Consider the following 21,086-nt stretch of genomic DNA (forward strand, 5'->3'; position numbering starts at 1 on the left):
GATTTACAATATAGCAATATAGGACAGCAATTGTGAGAGCGCCAGGTATGTTTGTCATGTGATCTGATACTCATTTTGTGTTGTTTTTTTTTTTCTCTCCTTTACCTGCTTCCTGGTGCTGGAACGTTCCTCCGCGCTGATCTGCATAAAACAGCTGTAAGTATAAAATTTTTCTTAAGTAGCTTCTTTGCGTGCTTGTATTATAATTGCAGAGTGGAATAATGCAACTGCCCCTAGCAGTCTATCCCAAAATTTGTGTATATTACCAAAAATGAAATCATGGCATCCGTCTGTGAGCTAGGAATGAGAAAAGGTTCCTTGAAATATATTTTATGGAAAAACATTTACATTGTATGTAGGTACATTTGCATATGTAAAAAGAAAATAAGCAATTGAACTTTTCTAATTCAAAATGGACTACAACAGTAAAATTAGAAGGTTATGTCAATAAAATTAGCAGATTGTTATGTCTCTGGTTTTCTACATTTTATGAAGTGTCAGGAGATGAACTGATATTGGACTTGTTTGTTATCTTCTCAACTCCCTCAGTAGCGTGTCTAGTATTTATTTCAAGACATGTTACTTTTGTTAACTCAGGATGCCAAAGATAATAGTCTGTTACATTTTTGTTCAAGTTAGTGTAAAAATGGTTAAAAAAATTCTCGCAAAATCTCAACCTTATTTTTATTACACTTGAAAATTTGAAATTGTGCCACAGATTTGAGTAAGGACCAGTAGATGCCACATTATTTCCTTTTGTGGTCCACAAAATTATCTGGTTAGTCACGAATGGCCCTCAGGCCTTCAGTTTGACACCTGTAATGTTTTATTTGTAAATCTAAGATCTAAAAACATGGGTTCAAAGGATGTACTGGTGTCCACTGTAATTCAATTCCAGTGTTTATTTATACAGTAACAAAAAACGTTCTTTAAAAATGCCATTCAGTGCTGATTTTTTAACAAATTTCAAATCTGGGTCGATTGATTGCCATAACTTTTTTTTTGTTTGTTTTGCAGCAGCAAAAGAACCTAGAAGGATATGTGGGCTTCGCAAGCCTCCCCAACCAAGTGTACAGGAAGTCCGTCAAGAGGGGCTTTGAGTTCACCCTGATGGTTGTTGGTAAGCAAGCTGCCTGCCTTCTTTCTTGTTCTTCTTCCAATTGTCTCATTGTGTCCCCAGAGGCGTTTGGCATTTCAATGTCTTCACTGTGGTTTGTTTTGTAGAGACAAGATTGTGTCTCTTTGTGTGTGTCGTATTTATACACTGAGGACAAGCCCCCCGCTTTGTCCATTCCAAGTGAAAAAGCTGCGGAGGCGGCTCGGAATAATCTGCGACATCATCTTGCAGAAACACTGGTGGCGGAAAAAAATGGCAGAGATTCTTCTCCGGCTCATCAGTTTGGAGGGAAAAAATGTTTGCTCGGGTCAAAAGTATTTCCTGCGCAGGGAGCAAGCGTTCGTAACGGCGCTTCTCTAAGAATAGCTCGAGCTGAACTTTTGCGCAACACGCAATTGGACACGCTCCAAATGTGTTAGTGAGAGCATCATCAACCTTGTATTTTTTTTTTCCAATTTATTTTTATTTATTTTTGTTTTACAAAATATGTGCACATATATATATATATATATGAGCGTCCATACCCAAACTAAGAGGCAGACATGCAAACCATTAGTGCAGATTTTCAAGGCTCACTTTTAGTGCACAGCTTGTTTTCTTTGTGTTGCCACTCTCTCGTTAACACACCAACACAGCGCTTGTCTTGGCCGTGCTTCGCATGGATCCCGCATGGCCCGCGTTGCAATTCAAAATGTCACCAAGGGAGGGATCACTGCCAGCATCCATCAGGTTTCCTATTCTTGCATTGTAGCTATATATATCTATTTTTTATTTTTTTTTGGCTAAAGATCCAAATTCTTCAACTATCTTTTGTTGAACGTTAGTTAGGCAGGACCACCACCAATGTTCATGTGAGCTCATGATCCTTTGGCACATGTCCACGTTGGAGCGCCGCAGCTTGACACAGTTCCAGAGTAGCACAATGAGATGCTCTGTTGATTTTCCCATATTCATTATACACAGATGCTTTTGCATTGCTTTGAGAGTTTTTATTTTTTTCCCCAATTCATTTCGGCACTTCTGAAGTATTGTGGGATTTCTGAAGAGCTCACCCGTCATTCATTTAAATGTGGATTGTTTTGCACCTAATAAGGTGCAGTTCCTTTGAAAGGGAAAGTGAACTCAAAAAATATTTTTAATACTATGTGCTAAAAAGCCCCACTCGTCTATACACAATATTATTTTTATTGTGTATATGGAATATGAATTATAGCAGCAAAATCCTCCTGGTTTTTTTTTTTTTTTTCACCCCCATCTCAGGTGGCCATTTTCTTTTTTGCTCTGGACTGAAAATGACATAACAGTTGCTCAAGGATCATATAATGACCAATCACATGCCATCCTCGCCAATCCTCGTGTCCTAAGCTCATGCTTGTACACAAATAATTCACTGTGCACATCATATTTTTTTTGTATTGCAATTCGTTTTGTGTGTGTGTGTGTGTGTGTGTGTTCAATTCTTAAGACACATTATCGACATTCAATTCCAGATACTTAAATATTTTAAAGTTTGAGACTAAAGGAGGGCCTGAAGTGGCAGGTATCAATTGTGTTTCACATTTAATGTTTTAACAATGTGCTGGAGGATTCATATGGGCCCTTGGGTTGATTTGGAATGGTCCTTAGGATAAAAGAAGATTCACGGTACAGACTGTGTCTATTTGGATTGCGACCAGGCCAATTCCAAATGCGTGTATGATATTTCCCTTCCTGAAAATATTTAAAAATATTGCAGAATAAATATGCTAATCCTTAGGCATCTACATAGGTGGTAGAGATCTAATATATTTTACCACAGTTCCACTCTTTTAGTATTAATTTCTTGACCTGTACTCCTTGTTCTCCAGGTGAGTCGGGGTTGGGCAAATCCACGCTGATCAACTCCCTCTTCCTCACTGATCTGTACTCGTCGGAGTATCCCGGACCTTCGCATCGAATCAAGAAGACTGTCCAGGTACATTTTATGAAAAAAATGCCCAGGCCAAATATTTTTCACTTAAACGGGTCTCGACTGGCATAGCCGATAGTGTGTATATTTCTGATTAGTCACACTTGTGTTCTGTGTCAGCTGCTCATAACCTTGACACCTCAGTAATTGCATAGATGTGACACTTTGTGTTGTCTGTGACGACACCAATGGTTTTATGTTCTACCAGTTCTTCAGCATAGTTAGAAAATAGCAGAGCGTGAGAGTGACCCGCTCTGACATGTCGTCAGCACGCGCACGCACGCGCGTGCGTGTGTGTTCCGATAGCCGGCAGCTCTAAAGCTTTTACAGAGTGACCGTAAAAGTCCAGCGCAATTGCCCATTGAGAGCAATTGTATTGTTCCAGATACCAAAAAAGGTTATAACCGTTCAGGAAATGTTGACATGCTAACATGCCTAATTGCAGAGGACACCCAATACCAATAGAATAAAACTATTTGAAACAGTAATATAAAAACATTGGGGAATGGAATTAAACAATTAGTGGACAACTTACCTATAAATACCCAATAATACATGGTGAACTGTTTTGGTTGAGCAGCTCGCTACAGTAAGTAACTTAGAAATGCCGTCGAGTCAATAGAAAACAAGAAGTTGAAATTCTTCTACTGATGACCTTATCTAGTTAAACTAACAAAAAAATGGATCAACAATACAAAATAATCCAAATGAGGAGCATGTTTTTCATTGAGTGACAGTTCACACTCTAATTTTCTGAAAGTCAGTCTTACACTCCACTTGATGCTAGGTGGAACAGTCCAAAGTGCTCATCAAGGAAGGCGGGGTGCAGCTGTTACTCACGATCGTCGACACCCCGGGCTTCGGAGATGCCGTGGACAACAGCAACTGGTAAGGATTTGGGCGTCCTCCTGACACATTGAAAACCACTTCATCCTTCGCACGTCATAACACCATCCCACTACCTGTAATTCACTCCCGTGAAGGTCTTAACATTTGGTGATTTTGTGTGCACAGCTGGCAGCCAATCATCGACCACATCGACAGCAAGTTCGAGGACTATCTGAACTCGGAATCACGGGTAAACAGACGGCAGATGCCTGACAGCCGAATCCATTGCTGCCTCTACTTCATCGCGCCGTCGGGACATGGGTGAGTGGTACACACTCATCATGCTAGCATGTCAAGCTAAAGTAGCGCTCTGGGACTGTGAAACAAAACAGGAAGTAGAGAACTTAGGAAAAAATAAAAGCACTACAGAGACAATGCTTTTTGTCTATTCAAAAATTTCTGTTGCGGTATTGGGATGTTTTTTGAACTGCGAGCATCAAGTTCATTTAAAGCCTTAAATTTGCCTACTAGTACTGTATTTGCAGTGATCCCGTGAGAAACGCTAGTGAGAATTTGTTCCAGGACAGGTTTCACATTTTTCCTCATCAAATTATCTTTTTCTATTTAAATAAATGAAAATGCCCTTCGTCCACTCCATTGTCTCCTTTTTTTTTTTTTTTAACTTATGGCTCTACATAAAGGTGGGGAAGAGATTTTGCAGAGGATAAAGAAATATGCCTGTTTTCTTGCTACTACAGATTGATTGCTCCATTATTTGTGTTCAAACAACTGTTACTTCTGGGGTAGGACACTGTGACTGATTTTCTGCATTTGCAATGCTGTTTTGCGGTGTTGGTTAGCATTAAGCTAAGCCAAAATTCCTAAGCTATGCGGTTGTTTTAAATGTCCAGCTTTTCTTTGTTTTGAGAGTAAACATCTGGCTAGAAGTAGCAATACACAGTTTGAAGCCTTTTTTTTTTTTTTACTTGTACCTCTAGGCACTATTGTGCCATTTTTTTTAAAAATGCACTTTTTGTATTGGAAGTGTATAACAAAGCTTTTCTAACTATCTCGGTGTGCCAGTTGCCCCTCTATTTCCTTCCAGGCAATTGATTCCAATGATAATGTGAGAGTGAGTCAGCCATCTTATTAAAAAAAAAAATGCTTGCATCTCCGTGGGGGAAGCGTCATCAAAATAGCCCCGGCAGATTAACAGCGTCAGTTTTTTTTACACCAACCGAGTGGCTGTTAATGAACGGAATTTATATGCATGGTAGTTGGCCTGCAGTGTGGCTGTGTGGCGTGGGCACACACTAATAAAGAGGCCTCTGTCCTTCTCTACGAGAGGCCGTGTTTGCGCAAGCTGTGTCCTCAGGCCGCACTCCTGCCTTCAAGCACATGTTGAGACTCATGAGGTTACGCTACACTTTTGCTTTCTCATTTTTTTTGACAGACAATTTGGCTCTTAATCATCCCCAAATTCTTTCCATATAGCACAGCTACCGCACACGTGTTTTTAATAAAAAGGCTCGACATGAAGCCCCGGATAAAACGGCAAACTTGATACTTGGTGGCTTTGCATTTCTGCTGAATGTACTGTGAGGGGGGAAAAAAAAAGAACATAAAAGTCCATCAAACCAAATAGCTTAATACTCGAAAGAAGGAACCCCCCTTATGAATTCAAATGATAAGCATGCTGCTCATATGCATACTTGTGGTTTGTTTTTATTCAATTGAAATGTGTTGTGACTTGCACAAGCTTGTGCTTTCTGAAGGACTGCTAGTTTAGCGATGGCGGCCAGATGAGGGGCAAACGTTTGCATTTCAAGCAGATAACTAAGGCTTTTTTAAGTAATATAGTCTTGTGTCCTCACTAGTCTAAACATTGTGTTCATGAGATAGGAATAAAGCAGATGAAACCATCCACTTTCCTTTCACCACCTCAGTCCGCTGCCATTTTGTCCTCTTATAACCTTCTGCTGTTGATGGAAATTCATGTCAGTGTCCTTGGCCTTGATTCCGTTTAATTTACTTAAATGATATTGAGTCAAAATGTATTGCATATGACTACATTTGATTTTAAAGTACACAAATAAGCATTGAATGGCGTCTTTAAGTTACTGTTTTAACCCTTTTAAGTGCGTTTTTTTTTTACAATAAAATGCTCGTTTTTGTATAACTGTTTCAAAAGGCAGTAACTTGAAAATGGTTAGCAATGGTTAGACCCCAACACATGTAATACAATTCATCCTTTGCAGTTCACCCAGTGTAGTATCGGCATGGACCGGTTACTGGTTTCAGGGAAAACCACTTTCAAAATCGCTAAAACCTTTCGTTTTCTACCTAAAGAGTTCTCAGTGAGTCGTCATACAGTGATAGAAGTCAGTTTGACCTGTTGGTCCTGCATAAAGTCTCATTTGTTCCTTTTTCCTTTCTTTTTTTGTCAACCCTGTGTGCCAATTAATATCCAAACAAAAGTAAAATGATATCCAAACATTCTCTGTGAGCCTGCCATAAAAGTCGTGGGTTATTTATCCAGCGCGCAAACGGGCCAAGAATAACTTTCTTGCCTTTCTCATGACTCGCGAGGTCACTTCAACATGCCGAACATCCGTCTGCTGTCGCAGATGCTTTTTTACTTTGTGCGCTTTACTTCCAAAAATTCCAAAAGGACTAACGTGACCCGTGGGAAGCTTGTTTGCCATCTTTCATTTGTTCATTATGAAATTAAGAACAGCTTTCGTGTTAAATTATGATATTATCTTTATTATGGCTAACATCCAGTTGTTTGTGTGTACGTGGCCCCAGCTTGAAACCCCTGGACATTGAGTTCATGAAACGTCTGCACGAGAAAGTCAACGTCATTCCGCTGATCGCCAAAGCAGACACACTTACGCCAGAGGAATGCCAGCAGTTCAAGAAGCAGGTCAACGCTTTCCATTAACCCCCCACCCCCATAAAAACAAAAAAAAAAAGTCCCTCAGGCGCCCTTGTCTTTCGGCTTCCTGTCATGGACATCCTAAAATGGTGTCTCTCTTGCGTGCAGATCATGCGAGAGATTCAGGAGCACAAGATCAAGATCTATGAGTTCCCTGAGACGGATGACGAAGAGGAAAACCGTCTTGTGAAGAAAATCAAGGTGGGCTTTCTGCCCATGCGCTACTCACAAAAAAAGTTCACTCACTCAGTGTCAGCCATTTTCAGACCCTCCTTTACCTTACCATGTGACTTTTTTTTTTTTAAAGCATTGAAAGTCTAGATTCTTAAACATCAAAATACATTCTTGGCATTGAATGAGTTAATTGGGCTTTTGCTCTAGGAATGGACCACTGCATTTCCAATTCAAGTAGAACGCTTCACCATGTCATTGTCGTTTCCAGGACAAGCTTCCGTTGGCCGTGGTGGGCAGCAACACCATCATCGAGGTCAACAGCAAGCGGGTCAGGGGACGACAGTACCCATGGGGGGTCGCAGAAGGTTTGTAATCACACTTGGTGTTGACAAAGACTGATAAACAGGGAAATACAAATGAATTATGACTGGGAATCGCTATCAATGTCCTTTTTTGTTAACTTCTTTTTTTTTTTATGGGAATAGATAAAGTGAATTTTTTTCAAAACTATGGTCAGTCATGTATATTCAAGTTAAGAATTCAGAATGTTTTTTTTTTTTTTAAATTGGCTGTGGTTAGACATGAAATTAAAGCATCTTCTTAAAAATAATCTATGGCTGTGAGTGCACGTCCTGTGCACTTGAGATCATTTTAACCAAATTTTGTTTTTCTTCTAGTTGAGAACAGTGACCATTGCGACTTCACCATCCTCAGGGACATGCTCATCAGGTACTCCTCCATTACTTTTACTCACTCAATAACAGGCCGATTTAAATGGCTCTTTGGTGCCTATAGCCATTATTGGCAGTGAATAAGTTAACACATTTACCACCAGTCCTGTTTAAATAGCTCTTTGACGTCTATAGCCGTCAATGGCAGTGACAGAATTGTGTCGTCCTTGCAGGACTCACATGCAGGACTTGAAGGACGTGACAAACAGCGTTCACTACGAGAACTACCGCAGCAGGAAGCTGGCTGCCGTCACCTACAACGGTGTGGAGAACAACAGGGCCAAGGGACAACTGTCCACCAAGTAAGATAGGCACACAAGTTGTGCAAAAATACACTTCTCCAAAAAAGTAAGGGATGTGGGGCTCGAAGGAGAAATGTCAGGATGAACATTTCCTGAAATATTGAACAGTTCAGCTCAGAATAGCAAAGGTTTACAGGTAAATTTTAAGTTCAGCTATGAGTTCATCCTGACACTCACTTCCTAGCCCAATACTCAACTTTCAGTGAGTACAATAGTGAGTTTGTGTGTAGAATGAGGTGTTTAACATTACACGATGTAAGGTTTGTAGTTGTAGCAGCCCTCGGCGCTAACACGCTAAGCTAACACGCAGCTCACAATGTGCGACACACCTAGTGCATGAGCTCATCATTGCATGCTCTGTGTTTCTTTTGTGCCGTCTACTTTTTAGACTTGACGCAGTCGAAGGAATGTAAGTGGTCATTTTATTTTTGGTTCTCAACTTTTTTTCCCCACACCTTCTCTCTCTGATTCCTCTGTTTCCTTTTGGCTTTACCGCCTCATTCCTGCGTCGTCCTTCCGACCAGCCGGTGGCTCCTGTTTCTAGGCTAACCGCCAAAGAATCACAAAGCCTGTCAAATGGACAATTTGGCAGCCATTGCACTGTTTATAACCACTCTCCTGTCTTTCCTTGGCCTCTCATAGAGAGAGATGTTGCATTCTAAGCAGTGTACACATTTGACATTTTTTGGGGGATGGGGGGTGTCAGTGCTCGATGACTCTTCTGTCTGTCTTTGGCTTCTCATAGAGAGAGATGTTGCGATCTAAGCAGGGTACACTTTTGAGATTTTTTTATGGGGGGGGGGCACTTGGGGCACGACATAAGCTTGGCTTCCAGTTTGGATTTGAACTCTTACTAACCAACCGCGATGTCTAGCCGTAGCTGCCGACGCGCTTATTTTAAGAGGCTCTGAGCTGGTTCAAAATAATTATGCATTCTTTTCCGCACTTTCACCACTGCTCGGGAACTACTGGAGGAATGCTCGGCTAACTCGCTTGCTGCGAACTGCAGCTGGCTATCATGGCTAAAAACTGCTCTACCACTGCTCATCTAATTTACTCTACCTTGCCTTGATTATGACAAATAGGATGATACCCTTCTAAAATAGAGTAGAGAACAAAATAGCGTGCCTTTATTGTCATTGTACAGCTGGTACAAAACAAAATTGTCATCGTATAATCTTCATGAAGGAAAAGGAATAATTGCATTGTGAAATTGAGCTATGCTAATCGCTAAGCTAATGTAAAATTGAGAGCTGCAAAACACCAGAATAGTGCGACGGAGTACACTTTTAACGGTAGCATGAACTTTTGCAGTGGCGAGAGTAACCGACTATGAACAGCTAATTGACTGGTAAATTAAGCGTAAAGAGAAAATGGAACAGCTGTTCAATAAGCACACGTGACATGTCTGAACAAAGTGTGGGGGGAAAAAAAAAGTCATCACATACTCAAATGAGTTTTCCAAGCAGGTCATTAGAGAGAATTAACTACCACCTGTCATGCTCACCTTTAGTAACGTCACATGATCTGGGCATTACTGTTTTTTTTTGTTTTGTTTGTTTGTTTTTTTTAAGTTTGTGTGTGCGTGTGTACCCTGCTTGGAAAGGGCATGCAATCCAGTCCGCATGTTTCCAGGTCCAACTGCCAATTCTTTATTTCCCCCACTTCTCTCTTCCTCGTCATTCGTGTGCATGAACACGAGAAGAACCGCGGCATTCATGGTTGGTGAAAATTTGTGTTTGTGTGTGTGTGTGCGTGCGCTCATCCAGGAGTCCCCTAGCCCAGATGGAGGAGGAACGGCGGGAGCATGTGACAAAGATGAAGAAGATGGAAATGGAGATGGAGCAGGTCTTTGAGATGAAAGTCAAGGAGAAAGTGCAGAAGCTCAAGGACTCTGAAGCAGAGGTACATAACTAATGATATTCTTGCAGAATAAATTTTACCTAGCCCCCGTTTTTTGCCTGTCCCCATCACTGACGTCGCTTGTGCTCCCTTTGGTTTGCATAGCTTCAGCGGCGCCACGAGCAGATGAAGAAGAACCTGGAGGCACAGCACAAGGAGCTGGAGGAGAAGCGGCGCGTCTTTGAGGAGGAGCGAGCCAACTGGGAAGCCCAGCAGCGCCTGGAGCAGCAGAAACTGGAGGCCTCCAGGTCAGGACACAATCGACAAACTCGCCATCTTTCATCAGTGACAGCAGGCGCCCATTTATTATGATGGATATGTTCCGGACTCAAAAACTGTGTTTACAGTAATATGTGCCATAACAATCAATCACAACTCAGGTTGTGATCATCCCATTAACAAACTCAGAAAACAGGTTAGCCATGATAAAAACGACTGACATTTTGAATTGACAGCAAGCGGTGATTAGAGGCTAGACAAGTGGTGTTGCATTGATATATAGTATATGTATATAATTTATTTATTTTTTGTACTTCCACTTTAAGCAACACATATTTGAACACAAACAGTGGAGCAATCAATGTTGGTAGCTGTTCTTCAACAGAACTGAGTCTATCTGCACTTTACTGCCCTCTGGTGGCCAAGGGGAACTCGCCTGATTTTATTTTCAGTTAAATTGTGAAGTTCAATATATTGTTTTATTTTTAGTTAAATTATGAAGTTCAATATTATACAGTGCTGTGAAATCTCCATATCCTTTCAAAACACAAACTCTGTAATTCATCCGGTAGTATTTTAGTAGATGCCTTTTTGACAAAATGAACTTTTAAAAATGGTATTTGAAGTGCTTGAAAATGACCCGAATTTGTTTGTAATTGATGCCGACTGTCTGCTTTCTCTTCCAGAACTCTGGAGAAGAACAAAAAGAAAGGCAAGATCTTTTAAAGAGACAGTCGTCATGGACCAGCCCGTGTCCGCTTAGTTCTCTTTGCCAACGTTTGCCGCTCAGGGCACAATCAGTGTGTGGCACTGATGCCCCCCCACCCCACCCCACCCCACCCCAATCCATCTTCCGCTTCCCCTTGCTCCTGTTTTTGTTTGTGTGTGACAAATCCATCGAGAAACACCCCTTACACACACTTACACAATCTGGGGGCTCTTCTTCGTTGAAGAATGTGTTTACCTTAACAAGAAAAACATCAAAGTAGAAAAAGGCCAAACCATTGTTATTATTTTAATTATTATTATTGTTGTTGGTGTTGTTCTTACTGTTATATTACTGGCCCGGCCCCTTCCTGCTGCGCTCCCTTTTTCCACCCTTCAAGGTTGCTTTTTAATTTACGCTGCATTTTTTTTTTTTTTTTGATGGTTGTACAATCACAGTTGTTTACAGGACATAAGTAAAAATATTGCATTACAATAAAGCAGACGTTCTTCCATGTTTTAATGCAGCGGGAAGATTATTACTGACGATATTTAACCTCTCCCAGTCGAACAAAAAAAGAATGAAAAAAAAAATGCCTTTGGCCTTTTTATAGACAACTTCTGTCTTAAGCTTATTTCTGCAATAGAAATATTTTTCTCCCCCATCCACCCTTCTGTGTCGATAGCCATCTACCGATAGCAATGGACCACCATTTATATAAAGTTAAAAGTATTATATTTCACTTTAGTTTTATTTTTTTATATAAATATATACCGAGCCAGCTGAAGTAAGGCCTGCTTTTGTATGTGTAGAAGAAAATAGGCAAAAACTCCTCAGACGTGAAAGCTGCGTCCACTGTTTTATAAAGTTTTATAAATCAACAGGCGGCGCAATATGCCAGATTAAGAAAATGATAAGCAAAAATACTGTCACGCTGTGTTCAACTACCAGTGGGAAATGAAGAGTCAACACCATGTTTTTTTTTTTTCCTTTTTTGATTTGCTTTTGGCTATGTACTCCATCTCTTGTATTTTTAATGTTATTTTTCATTTGTATTGTACAAAGTCACTTAATAAACCTGTGATCATATAGTCTTGGACTCTGGTGGCTTCATTGTAGAAGTCAAGACATCCCAGAGGGTTTTGGCCGGCCACACCCCAAGAAATACAAATTCGCTATACAAGAATGAACTTTTTTTAATTGTCCTCTTAAAAGCTGCATTTTTTTTCAAACATTAAATTAGAGCGGTACAGTATGAAGTCTTCAAAGATATACCAGAGAAATAACGGATCGCTGAAGTTGTATTTTAATGTCTAACATGGAAAGAAAATGTAATTATTTGAAAAAAAAGTCATTTTCATACTGTACTATCAAATTTAGCGTGACGTCATATTTCAACGTATGTTTTCAGATCGCCACTAGAGGTCACTACCGCACCACATTTTAATTCATGCTCGTACAAGTAACAAACCACATACAGTACTTAAATATCCACACACGGTACGCCATAATCATATATGGGCTAAAAACATTGAAAACAAGTGCTTTAATCCTTCCTGCAGGTATTAAATGATGCGTCCACAGGCAGGTTGAACTCAGCTTCTCTTGCCCATCAAACCGACAAAGGTTTGAAACCTGTGTCCTGGAAAGTGAAGACGAGGGAAAAAAAAAAACTCAGTAGAAGGTAGGTTTTCCTAAATACTAATGAGGGCTTTACTCACGTCTTCGTGTAGCCTGACTTCTTGGAGCTTGAGAAGAATGTATATTAGAAGTCATGTTTCCAAATCAATGCAGTTTGTATACTGTATTAGGCTTACCAACGTTTTTCCTGAAATATCGCTGAGGTGGTGGTTTTCTGGTCATTCTTGTCAATATATCTTCGATTGAATCTAGCTTTTCACATTTGATCTAGTCGGAAAAAAAGTAATAGGAAAATTTGAGTTTATAATTTTGTACCAACGCGGTAAAAAAAAAAAAAAAAAAAAAAAAAAAAAAAAAAACGTACCTGACTTGCGCACTTCTCTCCTTCCAGACAAAAGACATTCGTCAACAGTAAAAACATAATCACAAGTTTTACCATCTCCATCGCAATCCACTTGTTTTTGTACTTTAGAGAGCTCCTGCCGCGGATCCCAATAGAAAGTGACCACGGTTCGAGCTGATGAGGTTGATGATGATAAAGTTGCATCATGGGAGGGTGTTTACCTCCACGCATAATTGATTACACACACATCTTTCAATTTTCTCTGCGCCTTCATTAAATCAGCAATTTCCACCTTCCTCAAGAGACGTTTATGAATCGTGACAGCAGCTCTACTCACTCACATCCTATTTCATCTTCATACATACGCTGTATCCTTCAGTAAATACTGCCAAGGCACAGTTGTAGACAAAAAATTTAAAAATCTTTGCAGGATTGGATAATATTTTAATTCAGTGAAATAGTTTAACCAATTTAAGAATCGTTGTATTAAATATATATTTAATATTATTTTAAAATGTTACAGAAAAAAAATATCCCCTTTCTTTCATCTTTATTAGTTTGGTAAAGATACTTTGCATTCGGAGAGTACTTTATAGTTCCCAACAATTTTTGATACAATAGGCTACACTGGATCCTTCAATCATTAGTTGGTGGTGCCACTAAATGTCATCCTTCTTTGGCGGCTAAAAATGACGTCGAATTGTCTTCTTACTTCCAATAATGCTAATTTTTGAAAATCAGAGTTTAATTAAATATGCATGCAATAAGAGTCAGTGCGTGAGAGTTTTTGAGATTTGTTCGTCAAAACTTGAAAAATACAAATAGGATTGAATGTTGATTCTTGGAAACGTAACGATGTTGTCCTATGAACTGAATGAGTTTAAACTATAAAAAAAAGTTGTTTACATCCTTTTTGGCCTATTGCGGCCGCCGTCTTCTCCATTCTTCCTGAGTCTACAGCAACCAACGATTAGACGATTATCAGCCGCCGCATTTGACTGCAAATAATTCAAGAGTATGGAGAATAACCTTTAAAAGCAACAAATGCGCTGACATTCCTTCCGGTCGGGAAAATGTTGCACTCAGCAACTGTTGCGCTCTACTTCCTGCTTGTAGCTAGCGTGCACGTGACGTCCGCCGCGAAAACTGTACTGAGGCGGCGGCTGAAATTGGCCGATAATGAGGCGACCCAAGCGGGCTTGGACTTTCGTGGCAACTGGGTGGAGCAGAAACCATCCGGAGGTCTGGAGCCAGGTGAACCGGCTGCTGCGTTCACGGTACCGACTCTGAGTGGGGAGTTTGTGTATCGGCCGGGAGACGTGGGTTCGACGGGGCTGTCGCTGGTCATTCACGCTTTTACCAACAAGTCGGCGTTTCTTGAGTGCTTGTGGAGCTCCTCGGAGTCATTGGCCAGCCTCGTCGAGGGGCTGCCGGCCAGCGCTCAGGTGCTCTTCCTATCACTGGACGACTCTGCTGCCACGGACGCGCTTTGGATGCGGGAAAGACTACAAGCCGCCGCCAGCAAGCATGGGTGACGAAATCACTACTTAACTACAACAACAAAAAATGATTTAAAAAAGATGCATTATTAACAAAAGCAACAATCTAAAATTTGCAATCTAAAAACAATCTAAAACAATCTAAAAATTGCAGTAGGAAAATGAATTTTCTTTTGGTTTTGGTTTCGTTTGATTCGGGTTTCAGTAAATGCTATGTCCAGTGGTGTGCAAACTACGGCCCAGGGGCATTTGCAGCCCACTATCCACATTTTAGTGGCCCGCGGCTTACAAGAAAATTACATTTTGACACAAAAAAGTGAAAAAAATCATAATTTGCCACATCACCTTGAAAGCCTGGAACTAGCAATGGAAAAGAAAAAAAAAATATATATATATATATATATATATATATATATATATATATATATATATATATATATATATATACACACACACACAATAATTACATGAAATGAGAAATCGGCTGCCTAGGAAATGACTTCTCTTTTTACGTAATGATAGCCTTAAGTGTAGTTTATTTATCTTTATACATGTATGTGTGTGTTAACAGTCAGGAGGAAGTTTTGTCCAGACTTCATGTGTCTCCGGTGCCGGTGTTTGCTTTTGGCAACTGGATCGCCAGCATCTTGTACTCCTGGGCTTGCACTGGGCACAACTGCGGCTTGGCCCAGGCTGTGTTCACATCACAGGGTAAGCCACTCGAGAAATTCTGACCAAAAAAAAAAAACAACAACTTTTTTTCTTGCTGTAATTTATCAAGGCAAAGAAAAAAAAATTGTTAACAATGATCTGTCAGTACTAGTGGTATCGGTCTGTTAACATTCAAAGGTGAAAACTCATTTTGATATCAGCCTGGAAAAGAGTTTCATCAACTTCTTCTTACAGGATGGAACGTTCCCCTGATCGTTAAGCGACTGGACGCAAGATACGACTGGCTGACAGCTCGATGGCCGAAGTCGAGGTACGAGCTGAGGGACGCGGGTGACGGCTGCGAGCCGTCCCCGTCTCTGGAGGGCGCCGTAGCCTGGCTGTCGGAGGGAAACTGCTCCTTCTTCTCCAAGGTCACTTGAAAATCATGAGTACAAGCACTTAAAGGGACATTGTGTAAGATTTAGACCCATTTTCATTACGGACAGCAGGAGGTGCTGCATTTACCGTTGTCTGTACCTATAACAAACATGGCCGCCTCTGGAGAAGTGTGTAACACATCTCAGCGTGTCACGGTTGTGATTTTTTTATGTATCATGAGAATAGGAAACCCTGATGGATGCTGGCAGGGATATATAATACAAAAATAATAATAATTAAAATGAATTCATTAAAAATGAATGTAGTGAGTGTCGTGATCTCTCCACAGGTCCAAAACATGGCCAAGTCCAACGCATCTGGCGTTCTGGTCTACGCCCTCGCTGGAAACGCCATCCAAGACATGAACTGCGTGGACGAGGAGTGTCTCACGCCACTGGAACTGCCCGCAGCCATGGTGCACATTCAGCCGGCCGTCGCCGGCGCGCTCAGGTCTGATGGCCACACAAAAGCCTTAATCCACAACCACAAAGGTGACATTTTATTGCCGTTATTAATACTTTTTATGGGATCGGTAGCGGATTCACTTGAAGGTCGTTTGGATTAATGCTGAAGCCAGACAGTTCTAACACAGTGGAACGTGCCAAGTCCACTACCTCCAAAGGGAACAAAAAGTACTCAAAAGTCATCATAAATATTACCAATACTATACTGTCTTTCATTAAAAAAAAGAAAATAAAGGACTGTACATAAGCAACAACAAATACTGTAATGACATATTTGACATATTTTAACTGAATGATTACGTTTGAGCATAGTGATAAATCACTGAGCATTGTGCTGCAGTAAGACACATACAAAAATAAATATTTACCAAATGTTTATCTAGATGTCACTTTTTGAAAGGAAAAAAAAATAAGACACACCTTAAATTTTGTTTTGTTGAATGTGTAATTCTCTTTAATTCTCCAGTTCTGTTTAAGACAGCAATAATGTCCTTCGGTCATTTTGACCCGGGGCTTAAAAACAATCTCAGGAATTTGTAGCACATAGACGGTGATGAAACATGTCAAATAGATTTGTAATATAATTTCAATAGTTAAATAGCCATTTGTAGATTTATGACTATATAAAAAAAAAGTGGTAGGACATTTTTTGCCTACGAATATAATTGATAAATCCTTAGTCACCACTAGATGGTGCTCAAGTTTACACATCGTCCCAATTTGAATGGGCCAATGTCAGTTAGTACTTTTTTTTTTTTTTGACAGGTCAGGTCTGGCGGTGAGGGTGTCTTTCCAGACCACCCCGTCTCCCAACTTCTTCTTCGGCATCGACCAGCAGGGGGCGCTGGCCGAGATGGGCTGGTTCCTCTACCCTTCCTTCAGCTTCGTCAACTGGCAGGCGCAGTGGTGAGAGAGTGCATTCTAGCCTGGCCCGATGGTGACCTAAAATGACTCCGTTGTTGCTTTGTCTTGAAGAAAGCGAGGTCCGACCAGCAGGGGGTGCCATAACCCAGGTCTCAAAGGGATTCATTTGCAAAAAAAAATGTGTTTTGTTGTAGCAGAATGTGGATCGGGTTGTTTTTGACATCGCGACCTCAGTGACGAAAATGGATGGCTTGGATGGATGTTCCACAGCTGTAAAAAAAAAAAAAGTCAATTATGGCTTTTTTCATATTGTTACAGTTATTATTACAGGTGGAAAAGTATTTGAGAGTACAGACAAGCATATCGTGACATATATAAACATTTTTGTGCTCAGGTTTGACTTCTCCACAGCTCTACAGCAGAAACTGAATTCTCCCGCAACCGTGGTGTCTGTCTTTGACAAAGTGCAAATGCAGGGGGGAAAAGGGGCCGTAGCTGACGTCAACATGCCGCCAGGTGGCGCTTTTTTGCCTTTTAATTTGTTTACAGTGATGCCTTGACATTTATGATTTGGGTTTTTTTGTTGTTGGGACGATCACGGCTCAGCCTGTAAACGTCACACGACCAACAAGTGAGCCATGATTGGTCGTTAACCGAACCTGGGCACTGTTGTCATTTTCAGTCCACCGCAAGTGGAAACATGTACAGTATTTTTAAAAGTATTACTTGTACATTAAAAAAAAAGTCTTAGTTAACAAACTAACTCTTCCAGTGCCAACTATTTTCAGACCTTCATCATTAAACCTTAACTTTACTATTAATCGTCAAACATTTCAAGTTTTTCATTTATTGAAAAAATGTAGCCCATTTTTATACTTTACAAAATCATCTCACGTGCCGGATTAAACCCGTATCCGTGATAGAAATGTATGTTTGCCACCCCTGCTCTAAAGACTTATATATACGTCTTTGGTATTGAATGAATGAATTACGATCAACATAGCTGTATATACTGTATTTATTTATCACTGAAAATGGCAAAATAAGTGGGCTGTGCCTTTAATCCATTGTTTTTGCATGAACAGACTTGTCTACGTTTGACACGCTGATGTTGGACGCGTCATTTTCCTGTCCCGGCAGCAGAGATGCATCGTGTCCTCAGTGGGATCACACCGTCCAACTTTTCGTCTGCTGCGATCACCTCGGACCTTACTGCCACGTCGAACTGGGACGCTGGATCACCGCGTTCCGAAGGTGGGGACACATGACAAAAATATTCAATATTAGAACTTTTATTGAAGGTTTTTTTCACGTTTTCATTTGAATTCACTGAATTTACTTCAAGTACTAAATACTCTTTTTCTTTTTTTAATTTGAAAAAAATACCTCCTAGAATAGAGTGTTTTAGGAAATTATTTATTTCTGCCTTGAAAAAGACTTAACTCATCGTGGCCCAAATTTTTATTTAAAAAAAGAAATAACCTCCAAAGTTCTGCTTTTGTACTTCATTATTTTTGTGTGTGTCTCAAATGACAACTTTTCTCACGAATCTAATCTCATAAAAGATTAGATTCACAAAATACCAAATTATCTTATGAATTGCTCACTTTTAATTCAACAAAAAAAACATTTGTTTTCCTTGGAAAAATGCAAAATTTTACCTTGTGAATTACTGACTTTTTATTCGACAACGAATCCCATTTGCTTTTCTCTCAAAAATGTGTTTTTCATCTTTGAAAAATCTTTCTTTGTCTAAAAAAAAAAAAAAAAAAAAAAAGACTTTTTACTACCTCATTGTGGCCCAAATTTAATTTGTCAAAAGCTAAGCGATATCACCTTACCATTTTATCGTGCGTGTGATGTGATCTGCAGAAGGATCGGTCGCTGGCAAACAGATGTGTCCCCGCTCCTCCCTGTGCTGGACGCCGCCATTTGTCGCTTCACCATGAAGACAGCACCGTGGGCTATGCCGTGGGCGGTTTCCCTCAACCTGAGATTCAGCGTCGCCAATTTGACGGGTAGGATTGCTCTCGGTGAAGCGGCATGTGCTTTGAGATCAATAAACAATTTGGAACGCAATGCTCGTTCTTCAACATCCAGGGGACAAGCTCCGCCCATTTCGAGTGATGTCACTGTACGACGGCGGGACCTTCGACAAGACGTACAACCAGCGCTACCCGCCAATCAAGTTCCCCGTGCCCGCCTCCGCCAAAAAGGTAAGACGCGCCATCGACAAGATGGTGGACGATTCTGACAGGGCGCGGCCCACAGGCGGAGCTCTACGCCGTCATCACCGGACACGGCAGCGACGAAAACGGATGCGGAGAGTTCTGCGTCACCTCGCACCACTTTCTGGTCAATGGCGTTCACAACAACACGAGGTCCTTCGACTCTGCCGGTGAGTAGATTTCTCTCATGTTATAAAAGGGGTGTCAAACATACAGCCTTCGGGCCGGATCCGAGAAGGTTTAACTCATTCAGTGCCATGGACGAGAATTTTCGTCTGTTCAATGAATAATAACGATAATATATATATATATTTTATGGAGAGGAGCTGACACCCTTGACTAATGCTTACCTAATTTGAGCCAATTGGGCACTGTAGTGATAACTGTGACCATTAGATGGCAGTGTTTCCACACTTAGAACACAGCTGTTACCTACACGCAAGTCTAACTGAAGAATGGAAGTTTGGTCCTTGTTGGATTTGTCTATTTCTTTTTAAATTTACTATGTTTACAGCTCAGTTGTTAGCACATAGCGCCAATGTATTTGACATGACATTATGACTTCTTCTTCATGAGGTTTTTAGTGTATACCATTATGTGGGTGACACTCAATGTCTGGAATGAGACTATACAGCACAATTTATTTGTTGGATTTATTTGTTTAATTATGTGTTCTCTACTAAATATTTATTTTATGAGTGAATGGCGAAAAAGTCAGACAAAATTCCATTTGCATCTAGCAATTTCAGTAAAAACGCTATATTGTGGTACATAGAGGACCAAAAATAAAGATATCAGTTACTTTTCAACAATATATTTACACTTGGACCCCACTATTCATGACCAGGCCAGTGCGCAGAGCAAAAAGCTACATAGAATTGACATGAATTGTTTTTAAGGTATATAGCATAATTTTACCTCCCCGGCCGGCTTGAGAATAGATTTTCCTCCATGTGCCCCTGAACCGAAATGGGTTTGACACCCCTGAGTTATAAAGACCCCTTGGAAAAAATGCGATTGCGGCCGGCTGGCAGGCTCGGCGCTGGGCTGCGCCGAGCGCGCCAAGGAGGGCGGCGTGCCCAACGAGCACGGCACGTGGCTGTATGGCCGCGGGGGCTGGTGCGACGGGCTGCAGGTGGATCCCTGGAGGCTGGACGTCACGGCGCAGGTACCAACGCTTGACTGCCGTTAATTACTCTCCATTTTGAGATCATTAGGATGAAAAGAAATGAAGGTTTTGCTTGGTTCGCAGCTGGATGTCAGCGGTCAGGCGTCCAACACGATACGCTACTTGGGTCTGTTCAACGGGAAGGATCCCAACCCCACTCAGCAGCCGGGTTACATCGTCATGTCGTCTTTCCTCGTCTTCTATAAATGAACGCCTCCTACTTCAAAATCGATCATTCTTTTGTACTAAGTGGCTGTAATTCATCGTTATTTTGATAGATAATAATAAAAAAAACAGCTAAAAAAATTGAGTTTTAATTCACAGTTACTAAAATATTTAAGTAAATAAAGCCGCTAAATTAATGAACATACATTGAATTTGCCCTCATTGCAGTAGTCAAAAAAATGAATGCAGAATGCATGTTTTGTTTTCATCTGTATGATAATTAAATTTGATGTATGAAGTGCCAAAATTAAATCAATATAAAGCCATAAGCATAAATGAAAATGTAAATTCCCTATTTCGTCCATTCATGATTTAAAATATCAGTATGGAATCCTTTGCATGTCCTAGACAAGACAACAAAAGAGAACTCAAGATTATCATTAATTATTATTAATGAATTACACCAGTAGAAAACTCTAGTTTCATGAGAAAAATTCAAAAATATGTTATATTTATGCCATTACGCTGTACTTAATGTAACATAAAAAAATATGGTAAATTTTTATCGTGTTCAAATTCAACATCATAATTTTTTATCTACTGGTAACAATTCAAATTAAATTAAACATTAATTAATTAGATTGACTAATTCAATGTATTAATTAGATTATAAGTATATAATGATTCGTATTAATTAATTTAATTACCGGTTAGTTAATACAATGGATTAAATTGACAGTGTTTGTTATCATTAATGAAT

General features: G+C 40.3%; 2 protein-coding genes across 3 annotated transcripts; both read left to right on the forward strand.

Annotated features, from left to right (window-relative positions):
* Positions 1-11,956, forward strand: septin7b (septin 7b). Of its 2 annotated transcripts, XM_088410212.1 has the most exons (14): positions 2-156; positions 1,018-1,120; positions 2,965-3,071; positions 3,853-3,953; positions 4,080-4,214; positions 6,702-6,819; positions 6,940-7,032; positions 7,274-7,370; positions 7,683-7,734; positions 7,910-8,038; positions 8,427-8,447; positions 9,808-9,943; positions 10,046-10,188; positions 10,846-11,956. In XM_088410212.1, the coding sequence occupies exons 2-14, from the start codon at positions 1,111-1,113 to the stop codon at positions 10,883-10,885; spliced, it is 1,182 nt and encodes a 393-aa protein (XP_088266338.1). In that variant the 5' UTR covers positions 2-156; positions 1,018-1,110; the 3' UTR covers positions 10,886-11,956. The 2 variants fall into 2 exon arrangements, with proteins under 2 accessions (XP_088266339.1, XP_088266338.1); XM_088410213.1 differs by lacking the exon at positions 8,427-8,447 and having other exon boundaries at positions 1-156.
* Positions 11,957-13,780: 1,824 nt separating this feature from the next.
* On the forward strand, positions 13,781-20,674 carry ngly2 (N-glycanase 2). The gene is made up of 12 exons (XM_088411249.1): positions 13,781-14,380; positions 14,920-15,059; positions 15,255-15,430; positions 15,727-15,887; positions 16,667-16,807; positions 17,160-17,281; positions 17,851-18,019; positions 18,638-18,783; positions 18,866-18,981; positions 19,037-19,163; positions 20,028-20,161; positions 20,246-20,674. Exons 1-12 carry the CDS (start codon positions 13,923-13,925, stop codon positions 20,369-20,371), a joined length of 2,016 nt encoding a protein of 671 aa, XP_088267375.1. The 5' UTR covers positions 13,781-13,922; the 3' UTR covers positions 20,372-20,674.
* Positions 20,675-21,086: the final 412 nt, after the last annotated feature.

Source organism: Hippichthys cyanospilos, chromosome 3 (genome assembly GCF_059441005.1).
Source record: "Hippichthys cyanospilos isolate Australia breed blue-spotted pipefish chromosome 3, RoL_Hcya_1.0, whole genome shotgun sequence".
Classification (NCBI taxonomy): domain Eukaryota; kingdom Metazoa; phylum Chordata; class Actinopteri; order Syngnathiformes; family Syngnathidae; genus Hippichthys; species Hippichthys cyanospilos.